The 12,752-nt window shown below is 38.5% G+C and overlaps 1 protein-coding gene across 1 annotated transcript; it reads left to right on the forward strand.

Moving 5' to 3' along the window:
* The first annotated feature begins 2,415 nt into the window (after window positions 1-2,415).
* LOC133782445 (calcium-dependent protein kinase 2-like) lies at window positions 2,416-12,250 on the forward strand. The gene is made up of 8 exons (XM_062221756.1): window positions 2,416-3,737; window positions 4,517-4,660; window positions 4,800-4,952; window positions 5,496-5,611; window positions 5,697-5,864; window positions 5,954-6,081; window positions 11,632-11,731; window positions 11,812-12,250. Exons 1-8 carry the CDS (start codon window positions 2,972-2,974, stop codon window positions 11,881-11,883), a joined length of 1,647 nt encoding a protein of 548 aa, XP_062077740.1. The 5' UTR covers window positions 2,416-2,971; the 3' UTR covers window positions 11,884-12,250.
* Window positions 12,251-12,752: the final 502 nt, after the last annotated feature.

The following is a 12,752-nucleotide window of genomic DNA, read 5'->3' on the forward strand; positions in this document are numbered from 1 at the left end:
AGATCTCTTCTATCTGAGTTAGTCAGAGGGATAAACACAATGTCCTCTGCTTCTTCCTTTATGAAGGATTGACTCATCAGGTGAACATTCCGCTCACTTGAGAGGAGGCGGAGAGAGTCAACCTTTGCATCAATGGGAAGGATGCGGGGAGACATAGACAAAAGGCCTTCACCCCTTGGAATCTAGGTAACCATCTAACCAGATGCTTGACTATACCAACCAAGGATTTCCTTAAATAGAGAGCGAGCTGCCATAGATGCTTTGAAAAGCAATAAACTGTCATCTGCAAAAAATAGGTGAGATACGGAGGGGCCAGATCCACCACAAGTGGTGCTAGAGAGTATACCCGAGTCACAGTCCCTTTTAACTAGTGCAGATAACCCTTCAACACACAATAAGAACAAACAAGGGGAGAGTGGGTCACCTTGTCTGAGACCATGTTCAGGAGAGATGAGACCAATGATTTCTCCATTAACAATGACTGAATACTAGACAGTAGAGATACAAGCATATATCTTCTTAATCCAGTTCTCATGGAAGCTCGATTTTCTCATAATACTGCATAAGAAAGGCCACTCAACGCGATCGTAAGCTTTAGACATGTCAAGCTTTAAAGCAAGGGCACCAGATTTGCTAGAGATGCGCTTGAGAGCGTTAACACATTCAAAACCTATCATTGCATTATCTGTTATAAGTCTCCAAGGAATAAAGGCACTTTGTTCTTTCAAAATGATAGTACCAAGGAGATCTCGTAATTTGTTGGTCATAACTTTTGCAATGATTTTGTAAATTACATTGCAAAGGCTTATAGGCCTGAATTCAGTGGGACTAGTCAAATCATTGACTTTCGAAATGAGAGCAATGAGAGTTTTGTTGATGCTTTGAAGATCACAATCACCATTAAGAAAATCTAAGCAAAACCTACTAACATCAATGCCAATGGTGTCCCATAATTTTCTAATAAAAGCCAGCACTCAAACCATCTTCCCCAGGGCTAGTATTAGGATTCATTTGAAAAAGAGCATACTTTACCTCATCCACAGTGAAAGACTTGATGAGCTGATATTCATTTGGCTTGAAACTTTATTTGGGATGGCATTCAGAACACAAGAAGTAGCCACTTCATTAAGTTGATCTGAGGCAAAAGGCTGGCTGAAATAATCCTGGAAAATCAAAGAAATATCTTGTTGTCCCTCAACCATAAGGCCTAAAGCATTGGTAAGCCTCTCAATGTGATTTTTGCGCTTGCGACATGTAGCACTACAGTGGAAATAAGCAGTGTTTTTGTCACCAAGTTTCAACCAACTATGCTTGGAACGAGCATCCCAATATTTCTCCTGTTTGTAATAGAGAGTATCTTGATCCTTTTCTAGTTTGCTATATTTCTCCCAAGACTCATGTTTAAGAGCAATATCCACTGTACTGAGTTCCCCCCCTTTTTTTTTCCTGTCTTTTTGATAGCCTTCTGATGCTGCCGAAAAGAAACTCTATTCCAATGCTTAAGAGCAGTGGTCACAATATTATCGGTAAACGAGGATGCAGATACAGAGCCGTTTTGCTGCCATGTATTTTCTACTAATTCATCACTCTCGTTCAAATAGATTTTTTTACATGTATTGTTGTGTTTGGTAAAATTTTTGTTTTTTAATTTTTTAAACACAAAAATGGAAAGATTATTTTTATTTTTGTTTCTTTATTCTTAAAAAATAAAAATATGTTTGATAACTTTTATTTTTATTTTTTGTTTAACAATATAAAATGAGGTATTAATTTGAAGAAGAGAAGGAAAAAAACAAAAGTAAAATACGGTTTAAAAAATTTTGAAAGTGAAAAAAAGTTATTTTTAAAATTTAATAAATTTTAATTAAAATTTTTAAAAATAATAAATAATAATAGAGTTATTAAACACTGTTTTATATTTAATTATCAAATTTTTAATTAATTAAATAAAAAATTATTTTTTTAAATGTGAGAGTATTACTATTTAAAAAAAAAAATTGGTTTCCCTACTGCTTCTATTTTAAAAACTATAAATTGGCTATTCAGTATATTTTAAAAAAACTACAAATTCGCTACGACAAAAGTTTATTGAGCAAACCTTTAAAAAAAAAAAAGAAGAAAATTAGAGCAAACAAACTTGATAAGGCACGTTGTACGAAATCGAAGAGTGATTTTTGCTTTTCCATCCAAATGTTAACAAAGTTGGAACCAAAAGTTTTGGCATGAAGATAGGCTAGGGATATTAAAAAAAGAAAATATTATTATTACATCATGGGAAAATAACACTCAAAGTGACAATATTTTTTAAAATTTTTTTCTCTTACTCCTTGAAAGATCGCTTGCTTTAAGCACTAGAAAGGAAAACCCAACTGTATCCAAATCCATACACAATAAAGTTTATATAAGAAAAGTAAAGAAAAACACGAAACTTGACCACTTTGTTGTTCCGATAAGCACTGTCTAGTGTATAGGCTGCAAGCATTTAACTATAAAACATTCCCCCACTGCCTCTCTTTTTCTTCGTAGCCAGAAAAGTTCAACGTTTCCACTTAATTCAACAGTTGACCAACTTCTGTGCTAATCCATTTTCTCATTTCAGACTTTTCTCAAAGCCTCCTTCAGTTGAAGACAAAACTTACCAAACCAAACCAAATCACACTGTTAGTTTCATTTTTCTACTATAATTCCTCCAATCCCAACCAAACTTTGCTTCTTTATCACGTTCCTCTTCAGTCCAAATCTGCATCTGGGTTGTTGTATTTTTTTCCCCTTCAATCAACTTATTCCTTACTTTTAAGCTTATTGGATTTCTGATCCAAAAATCTCTACTTTTTCTAAACCCTTTTTTCTGAAACTCAGTATACTCTGACTACTGTTTCCAAATTATTACCTGGGTTTGTGTCCAATTGAAGATTCATTAAGTGTTTTATTATCCAAATTGCTTAATTTGTTTTCTACTTTTGACTCATAAATGGGTTGTTGTGCAAGCAAAAGCAGAGGCTTGGGTCCACAGTATAATGGTTACAGATCAGAAGGAGGAGGAGGAGGAGGTGGTGGTGGGGTTCCCTACCAGAAGCCCAACGAGCCAATTGTCCACCAATCCAAGACCCAACAAGCTCAACAAACTCACCAATTGCCGGAAAAGCGTCCGGCGGCGGCCAATTCAGAGCCTCAACCTGGCTATAAGCCTTATGTTTCTGCCAGAAGCCCAAAACACGTTATGAGGTCTGATACAATTTTGGGGAAGCCATTTGAGGATGTTAAGCAGTTCTACTCCATTGGAAAAGAATTGGGTAGAGGTCAGTTTGGTGTGACTTATCTCTGTACTGAGAATTCAACTGGTCGCCAATTTGCTTGCAAATCCATATCGAAGAGAAAACTGGTTAGCAAGAATGATAAAGAGGATATGAAGAGAGAAATTCATATTATGCAGCATTTGAGTGGCCAACCAAACATTGTTGAGTTTAAAGGAGCTTATGAGGACAAGCAATCGGTTCATTTAGTTATGGAGCTTTGTGCTGGTGGTGAGCTCTTTGATCGGATTATTGCAAAGGGCCACTATAGTGAAAGGGCTGCTGCTTCTATATGCAGGGCAATTGTTAAAGTTGTCCATAACTGTCATTTCATGGGGGTTATGCATAGAGACCTTAAACCAGAAAATTTCTTGCTGTCTAGTAAGGAGGAAAATGCCCTTTTGAAAGCAACGGATTTTGGGTTGTCTGTGTTCATTGAAGAAGGTATGTACTTTATCTTGTCTTTGGTGATTGTTTGGATGAGCATCGCTTATGTGGTTCCCAATGATGTTAGAACTAAAAGGGTAAGAGTAGTTAGCTGAAGTATGTGCATAGTTTTTGACTCTAAGCTAGTTGTTCTTTAGATTTTTCTTGCTTGAAGAATGCATTTGACATGATATGATCCTAATCCTATGTGGATGTTATAAGAATTTTTCTCAATGCTGAGCTCTGGCAAATTTAAAAAAGTGGAGAGAAGAGTAAGCAAAATTTTCCTTGGAAATATTGATTATGGTTCAGCTGATGAATTTCGTTTACTTGAAGCAACTTTAGTTGGCAATAAATTGATTGATAGGTAATTTGTAATCTGTGCAGTGAATGTAATTTTTTAGGCTTGTCTTTGATTTGAGCCACATTGCATATGCAGAACATTATCAACATTTGTTTGTTCTCATCATAATTTCTAAGTAGTTGTAGTCCGATTTCAATGAACTATGTCAGGAGCAGTTAGTCTCCAGAACAGATAATATTTTCTCAGCACAATATGCAATTGGAAGTCCATTATCATTCTAAGATGCAAAATATTTTGTTTTCTTAACATCTAGCAGGAACCATGTAATAGATCTATCTGCACATTGTGCATACTCCATGAAAAACGCATGTGCTACTTACTTTAGTCTGTAAATTAACGTATGTTTAATTTCAATAAATATACCTTTGAACTCTTATGCTTTCCTTCATAATACCACTGTTGATATCTTCTTCTGCTAATGAACTCTTGCCAGGTAAGGTGTATCGGGATATTGTTGGGAGTGCTTACTATGTTGCTCCCGAAGTACTGAGGCGCAGATACGGAAAAGAAATAGATGTTTGGAGTGCAGGAGTTATGCTGTATATTTTACTCAGTGGTGTACCTCCATTTTGGGCTGGTAAAATATTTTTCTCTATTTATTTTTGCTCAACAGAGTTGAACATCTACATCTAATAGCTTTTCTAAGTTAATTTCTGTTTTCTTTATAAAGAAATCATTTCAGTGAGATAATGAATTTTATTGTCTGTGGCTTACAGAAACAGAGAAGGGGATCTTTGATGCCATATTGCAGGGCGAAATTGACTTTGATAGTCAACCCTGGCCTTCTATTTCTGGCAGTGCCAAAGACTTGGTTCGGAAGATGTTGACTCAGGATCCTAAAAAACGAATTACCTCGGCTCAGGTTTTAGGTACAATCTCTCATTGCAACTCAGTGTACAGTAGTTTACAACATCATGAAACATTGAAGTGTTGCATATTAAGTGTCTTGCCTTGGTTATTACAAGACAGTAGGTGATATTTTCAATTTTATAGGTAAGACACATGGGGTTCATAGAGGGATGATGGTTAGATTGTAGGTGAAAGTTTTAGAGAGTTGGAGGAAAGGTTACATTGGTATAGAGTAGGGGTTTGGTAAGACACATGGGGTTCTATGTCAAAATTAATTGGTGATGATTGGAGTAACCCATGGTCTTTTATGTTGGTTCATATCCTCATATCTATTTGATGTTGGACACTCTACTACAATCAACCGAAAATCTAGATTTTTGTATCTTTTCCTGTTTTAAGTACACCTATTTTTGGAACACAAGTTCTTCAATAGGACACTGAAGCTGTCATTCAAATGACATTCTTCCTTTAGTCCCATCATTATATGTCATATATGTAGAAACATACTTCATATTTATGGTACAATTCTCTTAAATTGAAACCTGAGTTATGGTTTGGTGTAGAACATCCCTGGCTAAGAGAAGGTGGAGAAGCTTCGGACAAACCCATTGACAGTGCGGTTCTTTCTAGGATGAAGCAATTCAGGGCAATGAATAAGCTGAAAAAACTTGCTTTGAAGGTACGCCTGTTAAAAATCTAAGGTGAAAAACCATTTAGGCAAATAGTGTACCCTTCTAACAGAGTTGATAATGAATGGATTTCAGGTTATTGCAGAAAATCTGTCCGAAGAAGAAATCCAAGGGCTGAAATCAATGTTTACCAACATAGACACTGACAATAGTGGCACTATCACCTATGATGAGCTGAAGTCAGGATTGGCCCGACTAGGTTCTAAACTTACGGAGGCTGAAGTGAAACAACTCATGGAAGCTGTATGATATTTTATCATATTCTAAGTATGAAATAGTTGGCTGTATTTCTTTTACATTTTGAGCTAACTCTTCATTTTCCCCCTTTTCAGGCTGATGTGGATGGGAATGGAACAATTGACTACATAGAATTTATAACGGCTACAATGCATAGACACAGGCTAGAGAGAGAAGAACATCTTTACAAAGCTTTTCAATTTTTTGACAAGGACAACAGCGGGTATTTCTTTTTTTAATTTTCTCTCTTGCTGAAAGAATTTCCAGTTTTATGCTGTTCAGTTTATCAGTTTGATACAAAAATTCATGAAAGCATGAAATCTTAAAGCAATTAACTTGTACTACTAGTTCAATACATACTGGAACTGGATCACTTCATGAGTTTGTATGACTATTTGACTCAAAAATCTTAAAAGAAGACTGGATAATCCATTAACTTTCAGCATTGGGTTTATTGTTGGCTATTATCAATCTTAACAATCAGAACACAAACACAAAAAAGGAAATCTTCTAGTGTTTCCGCTGTGGATCTGGTATTTAAGCACAGAATGATATAGTAAAACAATAGAACAGTAGACAAAATAGAATCAAACAGCCAGCCTTTTCATTGAATACCCAAGAGTTCCTTTTCATTGAATACCCAAGAGTTCTAGAGCTTGGTTCTCTCCAAATACAAGTAAACTTTCAACAGTTGGACAACCCTCACAATACTATCCAAACACTATTTATTCTAAGGCTTACAGGCCTTAGACTAACTCCTTCTAACTAACTTTGCTCATCGTGTATCCCCTCACACCCAACAAAACCCCTTCTAACTAACTCTGCTCATTCTCTGCTGACTTGTCATTCTTTTTGCTCATATCCTTCTTGGCATACACGTAGGTCAAGGGTGGCCTATCATTATCCCTCGCCTAAACACGCACCTTGTCCTCAAGGTGGAAACTTGGGAACTACTGTTGAATTGTGGTGAACTTCTCCCAGGTAGCCTCAAACTCGAGCAGGTGCATCCATTTAATTAATGCCTGAGGTTGTTCCTTGTGTGTGCGTGGTCTCACATCCAAAATAGCTTCAGGTTCCAGGAGCCATTCAAGTTCTGTTGTTAATTCCTTGGAAGATAGGTCAATGTTTTGTGAGGACCCAAAGCTGGCCTGATTATAATACATGAAAGACAGGATGTATTTTTGCATCTTCTGGTAACTGTAGCTTGTAAGCAGTAGCCCCCGCCTTGGACAAAATCTGAAATGGCCCAAAAAAACAAAGAGCCCAACTTTTGATTACGATGCCTCGCCAACGTCTATGGCTTGAGTTTCACGTAAACTCTATCCCCAACCTCATACTCGATGTCCCTCCTTTTCTTGTCTGTCTAGTGTTTCTTTTTTTGCTGGGCACACTATAGATTTAGTTTTAACAAGTCCAAAATCTCATCACGAGCCTGTAAATTTTGTTCAACAGCAGAAACAATCGTTTGACCTCCTTTGAACCGAATTAGTGGTGGTGGATCCCTATTGTACAAGGCTTTGAAAGGCGTCATATCAGCTGAAGAGTGATAAGAAGTGTTGTTCCAATACTCTGCCCACGCCAACCATTTTACCCATTGTGATGGTTTAGAACTCACAAAGCAGTGAAGATACATTTCCAAACACCTATTGACCACCTCGGTTAGGCCATTTGTTTGTGGATGGTAGGCTGAGCTATGCTTAAGCATTGTTCCTTGTAACTTGAAAAACTCTTTCCAAAAAAGGTTGAATTTTTTTTTATCCCTATCCGACACAATGGATCTTGGGATGCCATGAAGCTTGACCACTTCCTTAACAAAAACTGAAGTTACTGTGGCTGCAGTATATGGATGCCGAAGCGGTACAAAATGCCCATATTTTGATAACCGATCAACCACAAGAAGGATGGAATCAAATCCATTAGATTTTGGAAGTCTTTCTATAAAATATATATCATCCCATACTTGCTCCGGTATAGGCAGGGGCTGTAGCAAACCAGCTGGGGATTGAGTCAAATATTTGTTTTGCTGGCATGTGTGACATTCAACTACAAAATTCTGTATATCTCTCCTCATTCCCTGCCAATATAGGTCCGCAGCCACCCTTTGAAATGTTCGAAAAGCCCCTGCATGACCTCCCACACTACTTCCATGATACTCTTGTAACAATAGTGGTATGAAAGGTGAAGAAGATGGAATAAGCAACCTGCCCTTAAATTTCAAAGAACCTTGATTGAAGGAGTAACCTGAACACGCCTTCCCTGCTTGAATCTATTGTATTATCTTGGACAGCATAGGATCAGTAGCAACATGGTTTTGCAAATATGGAATAGAAATCAGGTTGGGAACCGAAATTTCTTGGCAATCCAAAACCTGATGAACTCTTGATAGTGCATCAGCAACTTTGTTCTCCAGTCCCGGTCTGTACTGTATTTGGAAATCATATCCCAGTAATTTTGTTAGCCACTTCTGGTGTTCTGTTGCTACCACTCTTTGCTCAAGTAAATACCTTAGACTCCTTTGATCAGTCCAAACGATGAACTTGCGTCCCAACAAATAAGGGCACCATTTTTGTATAGCGAGCACCATTGCCATGAGCTCTCGCTCATAAACTGATATACAACGAACTCAGGATGATTAAGCCTTGCTGAAATAAGCTATTGGGCATTGCTGTTGCATCAAAACAGCCCCAAGATTGTGAAAATTTTGGTAAGGCTAGAACTAGGACTTTGCACATGGATTGCTTCAGCTTCATAAACGCTTCCTGTGCCTCCTTGCTCCAACTAAATGCATCATTTTTTAATTGATATATTAAAGGTCGGGCCAACAGCCCATATCCTCTGACAAATTTCCTATAATAGTCGTTGAAACGATGTGTCCCAGGTATTCAAGCTTCGATTGTGCAAATAAACATTTCTTTTTATTTGCATATAGCTGATGCTGGCTGAGGCGATTTAAGACCATTTCCAAATGCTGCTCCATGGTTGCACTATAAATGAGAGTGTTGTCAAAAAAAAATCAGACGAAAATTCGCGAAATATTTCGTTCATCAAGGCTTGAAAAGTGGCTGGTGCGTTGGTAAGGCCAAATGGCATCACCAAAAATTCGTAGTGCCCTTCGTGTGTTTTGAAAGCCGTCTTTTCTACATCCTTTGCTACCACCCTTATTTGGTGGTACCCCAACTTAAGGTCCAATTTAGAGAATACTTGCGCCCCGTATAGTTCATCAAGGAGCTTCTCAATAACCGGGATGGGAAATTTATCAGCAATGGTTTCTCTGATTACTGCTGTAGTCCACAAAAAATCTCCAACTTCCATATTTTTTCTTCACCAAGAGCACCGGGCGAAAAAAGGGCTTGTGCTTGGCGTACTATTCCCGCTTGCAACATCTCTGCCAGTAACCACTTTATCTCACCCCTTTGTACTTGTGCGTATCGATAAGGTCGAACAGAAATTGGACCCGCCGCTTCCTTCAAGGTAATATGATGTTCCGATGATCGTTTTGGAGGTAATCCGATTGGCATATGAAAAATTGAGTCATGTTTCTGTAATAGCCCCACAACCTCTTACGACATCTCGGTCTGAACCGTATCCTGAGTGACTGCCAAAGCCCTTAGCCGAATCCAATAGCCCCACCCTTTTTGTTGTACTGAGTGAATCAAGGCCTTTAGAGAGATTTGAGATTTACACAAACTAGGATCACCTTGTAGTGTAATCCAGGAACCCCTCATTCAAATTTCATAACCATTCTCCAATTTACCTGCATATTTCTCAGCGTTCCTAACCACTTAATTCCCAGAATTGCATCGACACCACCCAATTCCAATGGTAGGAAATCTGTTATCACTTGCAAGGACCCCAAATCCAGCACAACGTTAGCACAAATGCCCTCTGTTCTCACCCTACCGCCAGCCCCCAATAACACTCCATAGGCCGTGGTTGCTGTAATTGGAATCTAAGCTGCCTCTACTAATTCCTTAGAAATAAAGTTATGGGTTGCCCCACTATCGATGATTATTGTCAGTGGGTGCTTGGCAATTGACCCTAATATCTTCATTGTATGAGCTAACGATATGCCCACTAAGTAGTTCATTGACAACATAGCTAGTTGCTCCTCAGTCTATACTCGAATCAGGGCCGGGTGGGGGAGAATCATGATTTTCTGACCCGTCTATGTCATCGGTGACCAGCATCACTTGCAAAGCTTTTTGCTCACATACATGCCCTCAATGAGACCTTTTGTCACATTTAAAACAGACCCCACGGGCTTTCTTGTCTTGGTATTCTCCTTCAGTCAACCTTCTCAGTATGGGTGCATTAGTTTGGATCCCCGTCGTGTTCATCGTGTTCCCTGTTTGCTGCCCAGAGTTGCCTGTAAAAGCCACGTTCGAACTCCTCGACGAAGTGGCTGTAGGTGTGTTCCTTAGTATTGTGAGTGGGCTGGGAGTAGCCCTAGTGTTTCCCCCTTTTTGATGGAGGCCCAACCCTACCAATAGATGACCCTCCTCAATTCGTCGGGTCGTTTCCATTATATGGGCTAGGCCCGTTGGTTGCAACACATGTAGTGGCCCTTTGATCTCCTCCTTCAAACCCTTGATGAAACTTCCCTCAAGGATGTGTTTAGGAACTCCGACCACCCTAGACGCCAGAGCCTCCCATTTAATCTAGTATGCTCTCACCGATGTCTCTTGTCGCGCCGATAATAGCTCCTCTGCCGTGGACCCTACCGATACAACTCGGAATTGCAACAACAGGAGGTGCTTCAACATGACCCAGGAAGTGATAGGTCGCCTTTGATGTTCCCATTGGAACCAAGTTAGGGCATCCCTCTCTAACCCGATAATGGCCGCCTCAAGCATATGGGCCTTTGTGAGCCTATTCAACAGAAAATACCGTTTAACTCTAAATATCCACCCATCGGGGTTCTCTCCCGAAAACAATGGCAGTTCCATCCATGGCGGTCTGAAATCACGTCCCCCCTGCGAATCCATCGGAGGTAATGGAGAACCCATCGATGTCACCGGAGGAGGGTGGGTCGTCGTCGGATCACCCATTAACATTTGATATGATGAACTATCGTCGTCGACTGCCTGACGATGCCGATCTTCCACCGGACTTGTTCCGCCAGCTCCCATCTGATTTGAAGCTTGCAGTGTTTGAGTCATGTGACCAATAAGGTAATCGACCTTCTTCTCCAATCCTAGAATTCTCTGTATATCAGTTCTAAGCGAGTCCAACTCTTGTGGAAATTGATACACCTCTGCTCGGATCTCAGACATCTCCCTTCGAAACTCTGATTGAACCTCCTCTAGCTTCTCCTCCATCACTTCCAAGTGAGCATTTCCCTTTGGTCCCATGTTAGATCTGTGCTCTGATTCCACTATGGTATGTAATCACTGAATGATATAGTAAAACAATAGAACATAAACAGTAGACAAAATAGAATCAAACAGCCAGCCTTTTCATTGAATACCCAAGAGTTCGAGAGCTTGGTTCTCTCCAAATACAAGTAAACTTTCAGCAATTGGACAACACTCACAATACTATCCAAACACTATTTATTCTAAGGCTTACAGGCTCTATAGTGTATCCCCTCACACCTAACAAAACCCCTTCTAACTAACTCTGCTCATTCTCTGCTGACTTGTCATTCTTTATGCTCCTATCCTTCCTGGTATACACGTAGGTCAAGGGTGGCCTATCAGGATCTTGTATCTTTGCATTTATTTTGTTGAAACTAATCGACATTCCATGATATATAACTTGTGATATTTTACAGGTTTATCACTAGAGATGAACTAGAAACAGCAATGAAAGATTACGGTATGGGTGATGAAGCTACAATCAAGGAAATAATTTCGGAAGTGGATACAGATAATGTAAGCCAATCTTTCATTGCAGTTGCACTTCAACTTTGTAAATTACAATGCGATTTTCTTACTGTCTTCTGGTTTAACAGGATGGTAGAATCAACTATTCAGAATTCTGTGCAATGATGAGAAGCGGAACGCAGCCGGGCAAACTCTTTTAGATCCATAAGCTGCATGTTGCCATTCTTAATATCGAAGACAGCATGCATAAATAGAAAGCGACTTTGAGCCACACTCATTGGGAAAAGCTTATGTACGCAAATGCTTTTTGGCTAAGGAAAGATGTATGCCATTGAACATAGAGGGCCTTCATTTTGAATTTTATTTTGAGTTTGCAACTTTTATAGTTGTGCATGTCGCCATCTTTAATTATTTTGTTATTTTAATGAAATTATTCCAATGTGTTGATGCTTGAAGAAGGAATCATTTCAAGAGAGATGTTGTACTTAAATAATGTGTACTAAACTCCTGCTTGACGGATCCAGCTAAAAAATGAAGGCTGATTTTTATGGAGTTGATTTCTTGAAAGTTCACCGTGGAACATCATAATTTTTTTTTGAACAGCAGATATTATAAATATATATTTTTGTATATATATATATAAATATATATACATATACATTGCCTGCGACCAGTAAATTGGAGAATAAAGCATACTAAACAGCTTCAAGACAGGTACAGCACATACTCTAAACAATTTTATTTTTTATTTTTATGATTATTGTTATCAAACTTGACATAAAGTTCTTAATCAGGTAATATTTATGAGTGATTCGCGTCTTCTTATTGAGGTAATATTTCATTTTCCAAATGAGTTACCTTATAATCCCTCGAAAGTTTAAATCTCTTGGACATTAATAATCAGTCAAAAGCTTTTGCTTCCCTATTTGGTGTTTTTAGTCCTCTTTGTGACTGGATACCTAATTGTGGACTATTGCAAATGTTATCTAAATGAAATATATATTGAGATTTTTACATTATATACCTAATTCCGCTAAGAAATTGCAGTTTTAGGGATAATTTTTTTTTT

The sequence above is a fragment of the Humulus lupulus genome, chromosome 6, assembly GCF_963169125.1.
Source record: "Humulus lupulus chromosome 6, drHumLupu1.1, whole genome shotgun sequence".
NCBI classification, from domain to species: Eukaryota; Viridiplantae; Streptophyta; class Magnoliopsida; order Rosales; family Cannabaceae; genus Humulus; species Humulus lupulus.

Bases quoted from the DNA above. Each gene is read 5' to 3' on its own strand.
- LOC133782445 (XM_062221756.1), top strand. From the start codon at position 2,972: ATGGGTTGTTGTGCAAGCAAAAGCAGAGGCTTGGGTCCACAGTATAAT. The intron at 4,661-4,799 runs GTAAAATATTTT...TGTGGCTTACAG, and splicing joins TGTACCTCCATTTTGGGCTG to AAACAGAGAAGGGGATCTTT. The intron at 11,732-11,811 runs GTAAGCCAATCT...CTGGTTTAACAG, and splicing joins CGGAAGTGGATACAGATAAT to GATGGTAGAATCAACTATTC.